At 28.8% G+C, this 19,313-nt stretch overlaps 1 protein-coding gene across 1 annotated transcript in view; it reads right to left on the reverse strand.

Moving 5' to 3' along the window:
* The window catches only part of LOC135931675 (E3 ubiquitin-protein ligase UBR4-like), a 79,082-nt gene that overhangs the window by 9,503 nt on the left and 50,266 nt on the right, over positions 1 to 19,313 (reverse strand). Inside the window, exons 50-69 of the mRNA XM_065468941.1 lie at positions 16,457 to 17,290; positions 15,501 to 15,585; positions 14,847 to 14,922; positions 13,986 to 14,178; positions 12,871 to 13,086; positions 12,490 to 12,660; positions 10,711 to 10,891; positions 9,719 to 10,003; positions 9,244 to 9,486; positions 8,986 to 9,121; positions 8,163 to 8,505; positions 6,702 to 6,830; positions 6,451 to 6,575; positions 4,737 to 4,826; positions 3,674 to 3,787; positions 3,330 to 3,468; positions 2,478 to 2,639; positions 2,122 to 2,330; positions 1,842 to 1,992; positions 90 to 224 (exon numbers count right to left, since the gene is read on the reverse strand). Of these exons, the coding sequence (XP_065325013.1) occupies positions 90 to 224; positions 1,842 to 1,992; positions 2,122 to 2,330; positions 2,478 to 2,639; positions 3,330 to 3,468; positions 3,674 to 3,787; positions 4,737 to 4,826; positions 6,451 to 6,575; positions 6,702 to 6,830; positions 8,163 to 8,505; positions 8,986 to 9,121; positions 9,244 to 9,486; positions 9,719 to 10,003; positions 10,711 to 10,891; positions 12,490 to 12,660; positions 12,871 to 13,086; positions 13,986 to 14,178; positions 14,847 to 14,922; positions 15,501 to 15,585; positions 16,457 to 17,290 (4,017 nt within the window). The remainder of the gene's footprint in view (positions 1 to 89; positions 225 to 1,841; positions 1,993 to 2,121; positions 2,331 to 2,477; positions 2,640 to 3,329; positions 3,469 to 3,673; positions 3,788 to 4,736; positions 4,827 to 6,450; positions 6,576 to 6,701; positions 6,831 to 8,162; positions 8,506 to 8,985; positions 9,122 to 9,243; positions 9,487 to 9,718; positions 10,004 to 10,710; positions 10,892 to 12,489; positions 12,661 to 12,870; positions 13,087 to 13,985; positions 14,179 to 14,846; positions 14,923 to 15,500; positions 15,586 to 16,456; positions 17,291 to 19,313) is intronic.

Genomic DNA, 19,313 nt, shown 5'->3' on the forward strand with positions numbered 1-19,313 from the left:
TAAATAAATTTTGGTTAGAATATTTTTGAAAATATTATATCAAATCACCCCCCCCCCTCCAGCCCCCATACATGAATATATAATGCTACTTGTATCCTTTCGAACATGGATTGATTAATCGATTTTAACAAAGCCCCATTGTTGATAATAAGATAGGACAAAATTTTTCTGGTGGAATCAAAGTTAAGGAAGGTATTGTAATCGATAAGCTCATCAATGATTCCCTATTATAGTTTAAATATAAAAAAAAATACAAGATAATATATCATGTTTTATAAAGGGATTGCTATTTTTTTTATTAGATTCATAATAATTAGTACTTCACTAACAGTTACAAACACACCATTTATATAACGGATAATTATAATGTCTTACCACCTTATAATTTATGACATAAAATCTAACGCAACTTTGCCCTTGGACTACAGAAAAAACTATATATTTTCATCCCACAGTGTATAATTTTTATGACTATCTAAAATTACCGACACCTTGGTTTCGAGGAGGAGGCCTCCTAGTTAATAAAAAGCCACACCTCAGGGGAAGAAATAACTTTGGTCACCGGAGTTCCGGGGATTATATTTCATACAGAGATTATCTTTAGAGACCTGTCTTTCTAACTTATTTTGCATCCCCTGCCCTCAGAAATGACCCCACAATTTTCAGTCATTCTTTCTACTTTTTAGAAATAATTTTATTTTAAAAAAATTAAAATTAATGTACAAGTTGCCTACTACGTCAAAATGGGATAAAAGCGAAGCGTCGGGATCGGCGCTGGAAAATTTTTTCGCATTTGCAAATTTTAACTAAATGGAGCATTTATATATTTTTTAAAGTATTTCAGTCACGCTTAATTTATAGTAAACGCGCTATGTAAAAGCGTTGCGTTATTTAACGCTCTCGAAATCAAAGCTGATTCTTCAAGGCGATAATATTTAATAAAAATTATCTTCTGCTTTTTAAAAAAATTGTATGATGAATTTATTTATTATTTTTTATATGTTTGGCATATTTTTTACCATTGCATTACAACATGTTTTCAAATTTTATCATAGCGTTATTATCATATATAACACTACAAATTTATAAATTTATACCTATTTAATGGCTTAATTTTGTAAATAACGCACAGCTTGAACTTAACTCGTTGACTATAAGTGAGACCTTATCTTGCATTAACAGTTAGTACGAATTCGCGGTGGAGAATATAGAAATACAGCGTATTTTATATAATTCGCGCTAACTATGAATGAAAGCTTAAGCAATATGCAATTAAGCGGACTGTTAATAAATAATTATACTATAACTATTTATATGATGCAATTTGGATAAAGAATAAAATTATTATTTCCATTTACATTCCTCTTTTTTTTTTCGACAATATAACATCGATTTTCTGTTTCATCAACTTATTTTCCCCTTGAAAATTGGCTCAATAAAATCCCTTTCTTTGAACTTTTAAAATTATAGAACCAAAATTGTTCCTGTTTAACCAGTGATTTAGATTTTCCATAGATTTTCATCTTGACATTAAACGATAGCTTATATGTACTCTATAGATATTAGAACAGTTAGAACAACCAATCAAAATCTCTGAACCTCCAGTTTAAGAAACCCCTCTTGGCGGAAGCTAGATTTTTTCGGTCACCATTTCTGGTTCATTTAAATTTCTATGTTAAAAGATTCTTCTACCATTGAAAGCGATTTAAACGCAACAATGCAGGATGATCGCTGAACACAATGATGCGTTTTATAATCCCCCGATTTTTTGGTCTCCATTTTACGCATAACTTTCGCCCACTCATCAAAGCTTATAAAACAGATGTCAAGCGATAATATACCGTTTCGATTAGAAGTCTTTTCACTTCGTCGTTCAATACAAGGGCTTGAATCAACATGAGAATGTGCTCTATCGAAGCGTAGGCGCATCTCAAACAATAATCAGTCGTCGCATCATAATCTTCAGATTTGTTGAGGATTTCTAAAACTTTGCTAATCAAAAAAATGATAAAGGATATAATGTTGCTAGAGCATTCATAATTCAGGGAATAATGAACAAAAGTAATAAGTAAATTATATGATGATGATGTATAGGAAATTAACATTTTATTTTAAAAAAACCTTTCATTAAGTCCATTATCGAATGAAGAATTGAGGATTAGCCTGCTAATCTTCAATTCCTTCTTTAGAGAGTTCATTTGGAACATGAGTTTCTGTGATTCCGTATACACAACCTTGCATTCCGTGTGGTACTTATTATTAAGAATTTGAATCAACTTTTGAGGATCCTTGTCATTTTGCGATGGTATTTTGGTGACATTAGTTGACAGCTATTTTTTTTGTAGAATAACAGATTTCAGCTAGTTAAAAATATTTCTCTTTTTCTTTTCTTGCTATCATTCTTATAAATACGGATCAAATAATAAACTAAAATACTTAATTACAATAGTAAATCCTAAAAAATGTTAATATTTTACCTCCTTATGAGGAGCGTACAACTCGATAGAAGAATTAAGGTTCAGAAAATAATTGGGGTCCCCCAAAAACGTCAGCATATCACTGATATTAGTCCTGTGCATTTTAATTTGCTTTTGGTATTTTTCGTACTTATCCGTCAAGATTTCGAACTGCGTTATAATCTTTAAAAATATATATGTATGTATAGATAGAAATGAAGTTAATAATCAATCAATCAATATCGATCGATCAAAATAATACATTGATTTTTCGAAATACGATCATCTCGTAGGAATACTTCTAAATCAATTTATGTTTTTTAATCAATTCTCTTCATTCATTTAAATCAGTTTTTTTTTAAAAAAAAGGGTTCAATTGACCACAATCATTATAGTTAGATATCATCTTATATAACCAGTGATTTGTTGTACCGTTTTTAATAATAAATATATGCATTATGTAATTAGTGTGTTATTAAAAGTTATAAAAGTAACCAGTTGCTGTTATAACCTTGTCTAGTTTAATAAAATTTGAAAATATAGCCTGTGGTTTATATGACGTCAAGTTAGATTTGGTTATAATTTATTTTTTTTTAAACTCCCAAGATTTTCCTAAACCCTGTGTATCCCAAAATGTTTTTCTATATTGAGCACCTACCCTGTCTTCAATGTTCATTATTACAAGATTTTACTTTATTATAATAATTTTAAAGTAGTTCTTCTAGTCGTAGGGTAACCAGGATAAAAACATAAATAATCTTTTCAGCTAGGACGCCATTTTATGAAGGTCTCGGTTGTTATCTAATGCCTGAATACGAAGAACTAATTCATGAATAAAAATTTATTTTTTTAAAAGAAATTAAAATTATTAACATTTTTGTATCCATCCTCGTTTATTATAGGTTCGGTGACAAAACATTGATGAGAGTTGACCGAATATTCGAATTTCGCGTATTTGCAAAACCCGCAATTAATGCATAAGAAGGGATCTTTGTCATCATAATTGATGGACCTTTTTTGGATTTAAATTGTTTTAAAAAAAGGTTTAATTAGTACACTTCAATTATTTATAAGGATATTTATATACATCAAACAAAAAATATTAGCACCACCATCCATCACATCTTAAAACTCACTTTAAAATAAACCTACGGCTCCAAAATTACAAATAAATTACAAGAAAAAATTTTAAATAAAATAAAATTCATAATAAAAACCTGCATTTGCTGCACTGGAAAACGTTTTCCCCGCAATTAGTGCATATTCCCGTGTGAGAGATGACGAGTGTATTACACCGAGGGCAACTTACACCTCCATTTCCATTAGAATTTCTGTTTTTAGTTATATTTTTTGTGCATTATGTCGGTGGTTCAGTATATTCAGGGTTATGCTTTATCGACCGGGGTTTTTAGCAAATTGTGGAACGCAGTTTAAAATATTTTAAAAACCGATCCCATTTTTGTCGAAATCGTTTTCCGCCAACATGTATAGAATACCTATCCTACGAATTTCAGACAATTCTGCCGTGAATTTTTGAAACTACACTTTTCACGTGGTACATATTTTATAAGTGTTGTAATCAATGATGTATATATACTACTAAATTGGTGATTCATTCATTAAACGCATTCATAAGTGTCTACACATATGAGTCAGTTGAAACGTTATTTTGTAGTTTGCACGTCGATTAAATGCACTAATGTGCATTCATACAATAATTAATAAAGGCTATTAATCAAAGTGCAAGTCACAAAATGGCACTACAGCTGGGTCCTATGTATGGACACTTAATTAACGAATCGGCAATTTAAAAGTATATATATACACCATTAGCTGTAATACGATTCCGACAATATGTCTTGCAAAATAAATTTCTAAACCGAGAGCTATAAAGTATTTAAGTTTTAAAAAAAAATTCGAAAAAACCCAGGATTTATTACGTCTCTAAACGACATTACAAAATACATTCGTCTAAAATATCAAATTTTTCCTTCTAAAAGCTGTGTCCAAAATATTTTAAAAAAAATTAAATTCATAAAACTTTTGAAACTTTTAATAGAAATAAATAAATAATCTATTTATAAAAATAAAAACATGTCTAAACATAATTCTAGAAAAATTTATGAAATAACTTACGATTTTAATTAAAATTCTAAAATTTTAGAAGCGAAATTTTTAAAAAAGATTTTGGACATAGCCCAAAACATATATTTCTAAAAATGTGCTTATAGAACATGAAATAAAATGAAAAGCTTAGAAAGTAGATTTTTAAAAACTCACGCTGCATTGTGATTCGGTGATTCGTGAAAGGAATCGTAAAGGATTTTAACGTTACAAGCTAGCACGGGAAAAGGAAAATCGGTTTTTAACCTATTTATAATATATATATTCTTTAAAAGAACACAAATGGCAGAGGTGCTAAAGGATCTATACAAAATGTGGTGTATCGGGATACACTTTCATAAAGAATATTGGTATCTGAATCAAGATAAGTTTTAACGATATATCGATACCTAGATCCAGTTGAAAAGTATTTTCAACAACTCTGATAGAAGTATTACACAATGGTTACCGGTTGCCACCATAAAACTATTTTTTGGCCATTTTTATAGAATAAGTTAAGCTGTTACGTAGAAAAGGGAAGGGCAGGAAATTCACTCCACTTGATAAATTTGTTTAAATATCATTTTAAAATAAATTTTTAACAAATTATACCTATACCGCCTTCTCCCTACATTCTCCCTTAAAAAAATAAATACTATAATTTCATATTTTTCAAGCATAAAAAAGTTTATTAAAATTAAGAGTAACTAATAATGTTGAGAATTAAGGCTATTTTTATTCAAATTAGTCATATAAATTAATATCCAAACATAAATTAATCAATAAATATAATATGTGGAGATTATTACAAATATCGTTTTGTGATTCAGTAATCGTAATAGGTATATTTTAGATAATGATATGAACGTCAGGCGTTAAAATGATCAGATGGCCGATAATATTACATTACTTGATTGGTTGATTTAAATCGAAGCGCGCAAATATCCGCAGTAGCTATCAAATATTTTTTTTGCACTGATAAATGGAAACCCCAGACAAAGACGGGAAAATCATGTTATTTCGATGATGTATGTTAGAAGGGCAGTAACAATCAGTAAAATATAGGCCACGCCCCGGCTAGTGGGCTTAAAAATATTAATGTTACATATCCCTTCCTATTCTTACCTCTTTTTTGCCTGATTTAATATTTGCAGTTATAAAATGAATAATCAGGTAAGAAATATTTGTATAATATTTTGTAATAAATAGAAATAAAATAGATAAACATCAATTTTAAATTATCAGAAGTTATTGCTGAATATAAATTTAATGCGTAACATTTAAAAAAAAAATAGAGAATAAAATAAATATTTTGAGCTCGAAATTTCTTCCTTAATGCTTCTTTTTTAAAAAAGAATTTCGGGTCGCGGTTCGGGCTTAGGTTAAATAATTTACCGCAGGAACGCGGGCGGGTTCGGACCAAAAATTTAGATTTTGCAGGTATTTAATGTATGCAATTGTTAATATTAAATTATCGTAAAATATTCTTTTGTTTATTAATAAATATATGTTATAGTTAGAAATTTTAAATACGTCGAATTAAGGGTATAATAACCCCCCTTTATATTTTTTTTTGTACGAGCAAGCATATTAGTTTGATTAAATTAATAAATTAGCAATAAATCTCATTTAACAAAATTATATTATTTTTTTCCCCCGTCATAAGAATCAAGAGTGAATTTTTTTCAAAAAAAAATTACATGATTATGAAATAGATATAGTTAGTTAGTTTTAAATAATTTTTAAAAGTATTTCTTTACAAATTTGAAAGAAATTTAAATATATTTTTAAGCAAAAATATTTTATTAACTGAAGGTCATTTATTAATTCATCCGGGTCATTTTCTGTCATTTATTCTATTTTATATAAATATATATATTTATATAAAAACCAAGTTTGCAAAGGTTGAAGGGTAGCTTCGTTTATGACGCAGAACCAAGAAGAGCGGGGAGAGTTTTTGAGTTCAACGACGCTTTGATTACGATTGTTGTTTACGAAGATAGACATCGTTTTAACCTTATAAACAAAGATGTTAGTAAAATATGTGAGCGCGTTTTTATTACCCGCGCTTTATAATCAAACCACTATAAATTAGATAAAACCTCTGAGAGTTTTAAATTAAGATAAGAACTAATTTATTACCATTTTCGATTTTTTGATATCGCTTATTTTGATACTGAGGCTAGATATGACATAGCAAGAGGTCAGTTTGACAATTATCGAAAAAGATGTGTATTTAGACTCTCTTTTAATGGACGACAGCTTGATATTCTGAAAATTTAAAAAAAAAATTAAATACATATATGGTGAATTCCATGACAAATCATCATGAGTTTTAACCCGACCCGCTGAGATTTTTCAAAAAATTTTACGTTTGCATATATTATAACTAAGAAAAAATTAAATTTTAGCCTTCAACTCCAAACCGCGATTGAGATAAGGGCCTAAGGTCGTAAAAATGTGGCTATTAGGCAGAATTCTCTCCCTTTAATTTTAAATATCTTTGGATATAATTGAGCTAAAAGCGTCATTTAGATTTCTTTATATAGCCTAATGGTGGGCCTTTAATAAATATTGTCAAAAAAAAATTTAAAGTTCTAAAAAATAAATGTTATAAGGTTTATTTTTGGAGGTGGAATTGGTGGAATGCCTCATTATATAGGCAGAGTTTCGCGAAATTATCATTTTCAAAATGAAACATTTAATCCCTCGAATGAGCCCTTCGCGGATATGTGCACGCCCGATCAAGCTTTCGGTTTGGCAGAGCCGTGATTTTTAAAAGCGGAGCCGAATCTCGGGAAATTTTTTAAATGATTGCGGTTTCCTACTAATTTTATAACTTTTTTTAAAAAAATCGTATTTTCCATCTTATACCCAATGAAATAGAAATCAGAGGATTTAAATATAAATTTAATCAAAAAATTGGAAATATATATTCAATTAAGATCAGAATTTGTCGAAAATAAATTATATATGGTTCGATTTATTTTTGATACTTAATTGTTGTTTAGCCTAGACTAAACACTTTTTTGAACTAGGACACGCTATTTTGGTTTGTTTTAAGTATTTGGTGGCATTTTATTTTCTCGTTTTTTGTATTTTAGATTATTTTCTGTTTTTTTTCAAATTTTTTCTTTTGCTTTTTAGACTGTTTAGTAATAAGTCAACAGGGCACACTAATAACTCTTAATAAATTCATTAAGAAACATTATCCCCTAAAAATATTGAATGACATTTATAAAATTTGCCCAACGTGAGCGTTGCGTTATCCAACTAATAAAATTATTTATTTTATTGAGTTTTTAATTTTCTTAAATTTCGATAAAAATGAAATAAATTTATAAAAAAAAATTTCTTATTTCAAATAATATCCCGGAAAACGTGAGGTGTATAAAGGGTAGTAATTGAAACCTTATTACCAAATAACATTCAATTTTGCCGAACTAAACAACATATAGGATGATATATAATTGGTTATAATTCATTGCTACATTATTAAAATAAACGTTTTGAACCAATAATAGAGAAATTATACATTGGTTAAATTCTTTTCAGAAGAAGGGACGATAATTTAATTACAATAAGAACAATTATTAGACTTACAGCGTAAGCTTCTCTGGGCGCGCAATGAACACAGGCGTTGTAAGTCTGCAAATAGTAATCGTCCAATTTGATGTACCGAGCTAGTTCGGCGTAAAGTCTAGCGTTGTGATCATTTATTATGACTCGAACCAGCAGCTTCATGTGTTGAAAGACGTACAGAGCTATATTCTTGAAGTATTCGTTATTATTGGTATCGTGCTTCTTGGGGAGCTGTTTATGGATGAGGTAAGAAAGAGTGTCAATAAATTGGACAGACTTAGAGCCGGATTGGAGAACGACAGGTAGGCAATCAACGATCATCGTTTGGATGAGTTTTAATTTATCGTGAGAGGAGCGTCTTGAACTATCCAATTTGATGTTTAATGAGTTCGTAAATAAATTGTTTAAAATATGCTGATAAAAAATTCATTTAAATTTTAAAATTATCGTTTATAATTATTTATAAAATGTTAAATATGTGGGATTTACATATAAAATTATTTGATTTATATTAAGGTGTATAGCATGAATTACAATTTTATTCATTCATACATTTAACTTATCTATTATATTTCATATTCATTTTTGTTAGATCAAATTATTTTGTACATAAACCTGTTAAACAATCAATTTAATAAAATATATAAATATGTTGGAATTTATTAGATAGATAGTTGTTAAATTTTGAAATTTAAATAAAATATATATATATATAACTTTATAATTATTGTCCAACTTCCTTGCCAACCTTTAACATAAAGCTTATATTTTTCTTTCTTCCTGTTTTTCTTATCTTCTTATATAGGTTAATTTGATTGTAATTATTTACAAAACACATCATTACTTGTAATAGAAGATGATAAATTTACGGGCTAGCCACTTGTTATCGATGTTAGTGGAATTTATCAGATTCGATTTAATGAATTCAACCAAGTATTTTTGAATATCATTTTCCATAAGAGCGCTAAAACTAGGGGATTCTGAGGTTGAATATTTTCGAAGGAAGAATATATAAAATTAGGAATTTATTCTTTTTTAAAGAAAGAATTAAATAATTCTCTTAAACTAATTCCGACTCTGCAATATAAAATATTTAAGTAACCTGACGCCCCGTTAGATACTCGGTGGCCTTTACCGCAGCAACCATCCAGGGTGGCCAATAAAAGTTTCAATATTATGCAGCTTATTTCGCAATCCGCGAAAAGGCAGGCGCATCTCAACAACGTATTGAATACGGAACACTGCGTCATACAAAATCGAACCCAATTGAGTCTTCTAACTATAGCTATTTCCAAACAGTATTTCAGGTCGGAGACTAAGCTCTCGATTACGGAATAATCCATGCCTAATAATAAAAAATTTATAACGATTTGATTTGTTGTAACTACAATAATAATGAATAGGCAGCATCTAGATAAACAAGAAGATATAATCTGGATAAGAATAAATAAATAAATAAAGTAAATAAAAGAAGCTCGTTACAAATGCCCGCACTGTTAAATTTTTTATGCCCCGTTATAAGTGGGAGGTTTATAACTGCATTCTTATATATATGTAATTAAAAATGGTTATTTTACCATGAGAGGTCCATTCCGAGAAATAGAGAGTTTTGGCAAGGGCTTCCTGCTCCTTAACAGATATGAAGCAAACGTCGCTAGCTATAGTATTCGTGGTAAACAAAGGTGAGTTCAAAAAATTTTCTATGTTCCCCAATCTCGTAGTTAACAAGAAAACGTCTCTTCTAGTCTTCATCAGATTCCTCGATCCGCAACAACAAACGTTTAGCATGACTCTTTTGACTTGCTTGAAGAGTGATATATTATAGCCGGCAGTCGCACGGTTTTCTGGCGAAAAAGTATCCGCTTTTTAAAACATAATTTAATAGTCGTCACGTTTTTATTTTAAGACCCGCCCCGGGTTAGAATACTATTTTCGACCCGAGTTATTTTTTAAAATAACTTATTATAAGGGCTGGCTAATGCTAAAAAACTCAACTTAGATGATGTTATTTATTTTTAAAACCGTCTAAATCTAGATTTAAGTCAAAGGATTAGCCCATGCCCATGATTTTAAATCGTGACGGGCTTGTTAAGTCTCTAAATTTATATATTTTTAAAAATATTTAAAAGGTTGTCCAACTGATTTCCGTAACATATTAAGAATAAAGTCTAACAAAGAGGCCTAGGGCACCTTTCATCTTAACACATTATTGTTTACGAAGATAAATTAGCTGTAGACTTTGAATAAAGTTTATCGGAACTTGTGCTAAGAAGACTTCTGTTTTCGGTTCTGGATATACTTAGTTTTTTAAAAAGGTGGTTCTTGTTTCTAATTCCTAAATATTTAAAAAAGGCCTCCGATTTCATTTCCTAACAAATTTTAAGAGATTCGAGGTTACGTTTCTAGATTTGATGTTAAAAGTCTATAATTGAATAAATTGGCATCACTACGCTCTTACCGCTAGGTGTCCTAAAAAAATAAGTTAGAAACTTTCGAAAAAATCCTTACATTTATAGTATAAAATATTCTTTATTTATTTTTTAAAAAATTTTTTTTTAGTTTAATCTACCATTATCTGGCCCCTCTTTATTTGAGGTAAGATGCGACGGATCATTACGATTGCGTTTAAAATGATGAGGGCTTGACGGGGAAAGTCGGGTCATATAGTTTAGACATATCTTTTGCAAATGATTAGATGTCGCGTTTTCCACATTATAGAAGTTGGGATCTGAATGCAAGTGTGGACCTAGCTATAGTAGAAATAAATGGAGAGGAGAAAGCGTTTGTAAAAAACGTTATTTTTATAAATTATCCTATTTTTAAGAGTTAAATGCGTAAATGATAAAAATTGATAATGAATCGGACAAAATTATATAATTTGCGACATTGTTGCAATGTGTTATTTTTTTTAACTTTAAATCATTTTTTTAAAGGTATTTTTTTTTTAAATTTAAAAATCTGAATTTATCTGAAATGCATTCAGCATGTTTAGAATATATCTTATAAATTGTAGACAATTTTCCCAATAATCTTTAAGCCATTTATAATTTATATAAAATATCTATGGAAAAACTATTACATAAAAAAATTGTCTGATAAGATATTCTAAACATGCTGAAATGAATTTCCGGTAAATTCAGATTTTTAAATTTGAAAAAATAACACATTAAAGCTAACAATTTCATTTTTTATTGTAGTAATATTATATTATAATATTATTTTGTTAATTTGTAGCATTATACATTGCTTATAAATACTATGATTTTATTTATTTTCTTAATAAAATTTTAATTATAATATTAAAATTCGCTTTATAGCCGATAAATATATTATATAATACCATTTGCTTTCAATTAATATACCACTTTTAACTTTCGTTTAACTATAACTAAAAGACGTATTCATAAAATTCTATTTACTTACTATGTGAACCAATCCCCCCTATTATAGACACGTGATTATTACTTATTTTCCTTAATTATCAGAAACACACCTCTTATTATTCATGGTAATCGGCCTACATTTTTTTTGCCTATATCAAATTAACTTTGACGATGCCAAATTAACACTAAAAAAATTAATAATTGTTATTTGTTAAGTTTGATTATTTGGATAAATTGGATAAATTTTTTAAAATAAAATCATTTTTTTAAAAAACATATGCTTTTCGCGTTTCCGTTTATTTTTTGGTAACAGCTCAACTCAAGGAATTACCATCTCTGAGAAATTTTGTAATTAGATGAAATATATTTAAAAATTAAACAGATATCTGAAGTAAGGAGCAGGATTAAAGCTTTGAGGGATATGGGTTAGGGTTAATTAAAGGTTTTTAGTAAAATTTAATATGATATGTCCAAATTTAACAGGTCATGTGATTATAAATAGATGAATAGAAATTTAAATAAATCAAATGTTGAAGCAGCAATTCTCTTGAGTTGGACAATAATCTTATTTTTTGTAGTTGGTATTTAAATTGTTAAAATGTAAATTTTATCAAACCATTTTTTTTAAAACCCTACCCCTCTTTCTAGCATCTCTCTACCCCTTAACTACCTTCAAGATTATTATTGGTTCACAAGAAAACATTAAAATAGGCTATTTCCTATTAATAGATATTAGTAACGGATTTTCTCGTCAAATTTAGGGATATTTATGTTATCAAATGTTGCGTGACCACGATGCAATATTTAAAAAAATGATAATCAATTAGCATTAAAAAATGTTCAAATTCACGAATTCGGCTAGAAAATTGGTGGCTAATTTTATTGAGCTAGGACGGGGTTGCAAATCTAATTTAATCAGATTTAAGGATTTCTGCCAAATTTTTAAAATACTTTTTTTTTGTTACCTGCAATAAAAGATTGAAAAGCAAACGGGTCATCATCTCAGGATACATCAAAAATATTTCGTCCTTCAGGATGGAATAATATTTGGAAGGAAAAAATATGTTGTAGACTTCGGTACTAAAATAGGGAAAGGGTTTGATTTTGTTTGACATGGATAATGGAGCGTAAATATCCTGGGAATAGGGAATCATTTTTTTTTTCGTTAGAACAAAATTAAATATAAATTATAATCTTTCAAATAATAAATAAAGAATATAACTCGGGATGAAACATCTCTATTAATTTCCGTACACTTAGGAAAGTAGGAAAGCAGGATGGAAAAAAAATGTATCACCCAAAGAATTTTTTTTTGAATAAATTAGCAGACTAAATAAACTAAAAACCTTGTCAGGATATTTGGTCCAAAAATTGGCGTCTAGAATTTCCAAGGATTCTAGGCAGATATCGAATAGTACCTTCAATTTACCGAGGATGGCTGGACCGAAAGTAACGCCATCTTGAATAGTCCACATTTTGCCAATAAAAATGTTCACGAACTTGATCAAATAATAACCAACGTGGTTAAAGGTTGTTGAATAAGCTATTTGCTGACTATTTATCTTGAGAGATTTGTTATAAATATACAGTTACCATACGTATTTGTTTATTTATATATTGGGTTTCTAAACTCCGCTGAGAGTCAATTAGAAAGAAAAAAATAATAATATTTATTTTAATCTTTTATGTTTAACCTTAACTATTATCAATCTTATCATGAGTGGATTTAGATAGAACTTTCTAATAATAATATAGTTGTTTATTACATATTCCTTTTTTTAATTTATATATTTTTTTTTACTCTCGCATAACCTATGTATATGTATAAGTAGAAAATAATTATGTTCATTAGAGTTAATAAATTCCTAGCGTTATATAGTACTATTCGTATGAACGAATGGAATACTAAATATTATTCGAATAATCTGAAAATTGACATTAGTGAATAAATTAAATATTCGATTCGTAAAATGTGAGCAATTTGAATACATGAATATTAAAACTTCGTTCAAAACCATATTTTATATTAGTAGTAAGACATTAAAAATTAACGCACAAATAAATATTGAAGGTAAAATTACACTACTCTGTCATTGGATATTTTAATCAAAGATGGATTACTTAAAAGTACAGTTAAGTAGTTACTATATTTTCGGTTTAAGCCAAACAATCACTTTGTAATAGGGTTTTTTTCTTAAAAAGATAGTAACTCAAATTTGGAAAAAACTAATATAAATTAAAACCCTTTAATAATAACGGATTTTCTCCGGCAGGCGCCTGAAGAAAGGAGAAATCGATTCCTTAAAAATTAATCTCGTTTAAATATAATTTTCTGAACAAGTGTCAAATTTAACGAAATCACTCCTTAAAAAAAATTTCCTATTAACATATTTCATTTTAGAAATTGTTAATAAATTTTTTTTTAAATTGAGAATGAGTAAATTAGTGTCACGTGATTTACCCGTTTCACCAAAGTTGTGAGCACCATTAATAAATCGTCGCAATTGATATGCAATTTTTCTATGTCGTAAGACGAGTTTTCGAACAATATTGTAACAATCGATACCAAATTTTGAAAGTAGGGATCGGCCTCGGTCCCAGCCCGAACGTCTGTCAAAATATCCGGTAATTTTTTTAGGAAACAAAACAGGACGCTTTTATTTAGATTGCGATTTTAATTTATAGGTATATATATGTATATCAATTTTATATTTTATAAAACCATATTTCTTTCTTTGAAAGAAATGATTATATCGAAATCGTATTTCAAGCATCTAATAGAATACCTACACCCCCCCCCCCTCCCACCAAAATATAACAATTTTGCCGGAAATTTTTCAAGATATTTTTAATATTATATATATATATATATATTTATTTATTTACTCATATAAATTTTAAAAAAATCACACAAACATTTTTTATTAAAACTTACTGAAATACACAAAGGTAAGTTAAGTATATGCATGATGAAATGCGATTCCGGCAAACTCTAATTTTTTTTAAATTAAAAAACGCGATTCTTAAAATGATTTAGTTTTTTTATATTAGCTTCAAAAACCTCCGGAGTGTTGTTAAATCGCTTTCATTTGAACCGATTTTTAAAAAATTTCATTCAGAAAAATAAAGAGCCAGTCTCAAGATTTTGATCATGGATGGTACTAATGTTTGGACACCTATTAGCGAAACCTGGAGGCTTAAGGCAATATTTTTAAGGGCAAAATATTGAGTTAGCGTTTTATAAAAACATTAACAAAATATAAGACATATATCCTTAATGGCACAATGAATTTTTATAATATTTGATGAATGCGTGCTAAACTATTCGATTGGATTGTCAGTTGTAAAAGGTTGAATTCCCGATACATCTTCGTTCAAAGTGGATTGTTGATTAATGACTAAAAAAATGCATTATAAAATAAAATTATTTTAAAAAAAATTTATTAAACTATTCTGCATTCACAGTTAGCGCAAATTCGTGGTTTTGTATACCTCGCCGCGAATTAGGGCTAAATGTGAATGAGAGGTAAATGTGGCCAACTAAGGTTATGTTTTGGTGAACATAGAAAGATTTTATAAACGTTTTTGATAAATTATTAAAATAGGATTGATAAAGAGCAACATTTTACAATGAAACAAGTATTATAGTTAGGTAATCGAGTGGGGGCTCAGGCTAAGTCCTGGTTAGATTTCTATATTATTTTTCAAGGAATATAATTTGATTTTTTTTAATCCGCCAAAGTCCCATTTCAAAAAATAATAATAATATTCTAGTCGATCTGGTAGGTTCCTGCCTGTGCAAGGTAATGGGAATCATAAAAAATTTAGAAAAATGCCTTATTTCAGAAATATTGCACTCGGGAGAGTATAAAAGACCGCAAATAATCCTCAAACGATCATCAACAAACAGATGATCGCAAAGATGTTTGAAAACCATTTACCATTAAATGATAAGATAATCAAAAATAAAAATTACCGATAATAGATGAATAATCGATAACGAAATGAACCTTCGTACGAGTCACTCTAGGAATAAATTCTTCCATTTTATTAGCGGGTATCTTTAAATTTATTTATAAACGAATCCATTTTTTTGTAATTTAATAAAAATTTAATTCAAATTTTAAAGTTTTATTTGAATTAGCTTTTTAAGAGTATAGAAAATGATGGTGCATAAAATTTAATGCTAGCGATGCACCGATTGATATAGCCTTTTGAAAGGCCTCTAGATTATCGATATTGAGTTTATATCGGCCGAACACTTATTCGAAAAAGATATTAATTGATCCGAAACATAAAATCTATCGATCCGCATCTCGACATCAACCAATCCGAAACCCGATATCAACCGATCCAGTTATATAAGCTATCTATTTTTAATTAATTTTTAAAAACTTAATAATGACTCAATATAATTTTAACTTGAATCACTTTTTTTTTGTAGTAATTATTATAATCTTTTATTTCATAATTAATCACATTCTTTTTAAATATATGATCCCAATTAGTGATGCAAAATCGCTTCATTTTAGCTGATTTATGAAAACGGCTAACTAAATATTTTAGCCAGAAAAATATTACCTAAGCAACGAGATTTCGCTAATAGATATCCAAACCTTTGTGCTACCTATGAGCAAAATCTTCAAGTTTGCGTAATACTTTTCTTGATATAATACTGAGTTAGGCGTTTTTAAAGATCGGCTCAAATAGAGCGATTTTGCAAAATTATTCCCAATATTACCTTTGTATCATTAATAAAGATTTTTTTTTAAATTATCCGTCATTTTGATATTTGTAGATGGGCAAATTTTAAAAAATATATCGGCCGATAACTATAATAATCATGCCAATTAGATATTCAAAACCGGTATTCGTAACATCCTTGCCCAGGTTATAGTTACCTAATTTAGATATAAGATTAATTTTTGTAACCTTGAGCCCGAGTGGAGGTGTCTGAGTGTTGTAAATAGCGTCTCTGTTACGATAAAAATCCGCGTACTTTTGGTAATTTCCGAGGAGGTTGGCTATCGCGTTTTGGCAAGCTTTAGCGATCAAATCATAGAAACTAATTTTGTCATCGCTTCTATGATTCGAACTATTCGAGGGTGGAGGAATCAAAAATGAGCAATAAAATTTTACCGCTCTCTGGACCGATGTTTCATTGGTGGTCGACTGGTTGCTCGAATCATTATTCATTTCTTTGTAATCAATTTGAAGTATATCCTTATAGTAATGATGGGCCAAAAACTCGAAATGATTAAAGAAGGATGTAACGAACATCATTTCGCAAGCGGCAAAAACGCAAGCGTTCACTCGTTCCTCAAAGTTGGGAGACCATTCCACGAACTGTTGAAGCGGGGAGAATTGATTCGCGATATGATGATCCTCGGGCAACTGGTTACCCATGATTTTAAAACCCGCTCCGTAATCAGTTTGAAAGAGCTTACCAGTATCGAGGCTCACTAGTCTATTTAGCGCAGTGACGAATAAATTGTGGGCGAACAAGGGACAGTTGTCTAAATAGGATGATAGACTCGTTTCATCATTTTTAAATGAAGGGGTATCGGGGCTGAGAATTTGTGAAGAAAAGGCGTAAGATGCGAATTGGGCAGGCCTAAGCATGTAAATTCTTCTCAGGGTAGCTATAAGATCGGTGAAGGCTATAATATCGGGATATGAATGGTAATCGGTGGATTCGGTGGGGTTATAAAAGTAAGACGCACAATATTTGATATATGAGAAGGCAACCTCTATCAATATTCTATCCTGAAATAAATATATAAAAATGAAATATTTCAAAATGTAGTCTATTAAAAGAAGACTTTACAGGTCGTGGTTGAGATAAATTAAATGAAATTGGCAGGAAAAAATATCAAGGCATTTAGAGTGAATTTTCTTTCAGCTTATGGGGGGGGGACAAGGAATTTAAATGGAGGTGGGGGGAGGGGGGGGGTAAAAAAAACCTCGAGACTTGCATATTGTTTTATAATAATTTCAATAAAGCTAGTTTTATATTACAAAATATATTATTTATATTGTAGAGGAACTTGTAAGGTAAACATAAAAGATAAATAAACATAATAATAATAATGTGCTAGGAAAGTTCCAATCATAATAAATACAATACAATATATAGGATAAAAGGATATTTTTATTTATAAAAATATTTTCTTATAAATTTTTAATAACAATTGTTTTTCAAAATTTTCATCTCACAAACAGGAACGCTAGGCAGTTAATATGGCATTAGCTATACTAAAAACGCGCTCTATAGGGACAGATGTGGGGATAGTAGTATTATACTTAATAAACAACTTTTTAACGAGGGGAATTTATTAAAAACAATATTAAATTTATCATTAAATATTTTTATATTGTAAATAAAAATATAAAATTCTACGGTAAGCGGAAAATAATTCCCCGAAAAAAAAATAACTCTCAGGAATTGATTTTTTCAAAATTTTAAAATATATTATTTAAGGATTTTTATTCCATGGATATATTTATAGGGAATTTTTTCTCCTATTTTATTATTTTTGTAATTTTTAATATCTTAAAAAACGGGGATTTTCTATCTATGTATATAATATATAAAATTTAATGATTTTTACTTAGAAAAATCTAAAATAAATTATTAACTGTCTACTTAGTTATATTATATAAAATAAATTATTAACTGTCTACTTAGTTATATTATATAAAATAAAAAAATTAATATTACAATCAAATGTCGTTTTAAAGTAGAACTTGAAGATTTTAAAACTGATATAATACTTTTTGGGCACATTTTACATTTGGTAAGTATTGAATTAGTTCTTTAGATATAGAATGTTACTGTAAAATATTTATCATATTTGGACCATGGCAATACTAATCCATCTGATTTTGAATTTTCAGAATCAGATGATGAAATAATAATATCCATGCTTATGCAAATCTATTAAATTAAAATATATATAAGCAATAGTATTCAAATTAATAAACTCATAAACCTAAATAAAACAGTTATTATGCCTTCTACATGGGCAGAAATAGATTCTAATCATATCATGTAATCGTTAATAGGAATATAATCAGTTAAGGAATTATATCTCGGGGAAATCTGAACAATACAAACCATATAAAAAACGAGGTAGAAATGAGAAAGCATGCGAATTTACATTTTACAAATATTTCAAACTTTGGAATACTAGAGAAATATCGGTAAAAAGTAGACTTCAAATGTTCAATTCAATAATCATTCCCATTATTCTTTACGGAAGCATAAACTAACAGGTTTTCATATATAGATGTCTGAGACTTATTGGCTACATATATCCTAGAGTCATATCTAATGTTCTCTATGGAAATTATATAAGCATACCCCAGTTATGGTATCATAAAAAAAATCCAGTTTTTTGCACATATAATGAGGAATTCTGAACAAATCTTGGCTTATGAAGCTCTTAGTTGGCTTCCTAGATATAAGAACAAAAGTTATTGTGATTACAAGACGTAGCCTGGTTCTGTATAACCTAGATATGCCCTTTTTAATAAAAGTGGATTCAAATAATACTTTCTTTTTATTAAACCTCAATAATAATATTCATAAGTTCGATATTAAATATTTTACTTAACTTTCTTAGCCTGCCCTATACATTCAACCACACCCAATATTCCTGAAATTAGACCCTGCCACTTTAAATGGTTATGCGAAGCATGGTTGTATTTATATCCTATTAGCTCATGCACGTCGCTAAAATTTTCCCTATTAATCTCGGCATTTTGCCTGTTTATGTATGACTATAGG

The sequence above is a fragment of the Gordionus sp. m RMFG-2023 genome, chromosome 1 (assembly GCF_954871325.1).
Source record: "Gordionus sp. m RMFG-2023 chromosome 1, tfGorSpeb1-WG-v2, whole genome shotgun sequence".
Classification (NCBI taxonomy): domain Eukaryota; kingdom Metazoa; phylum Nematomorpha; class Gordioida; order Chordodea; family Parachordodidae; genus Gordionus; species Gordionus sp. m RMFG-2023.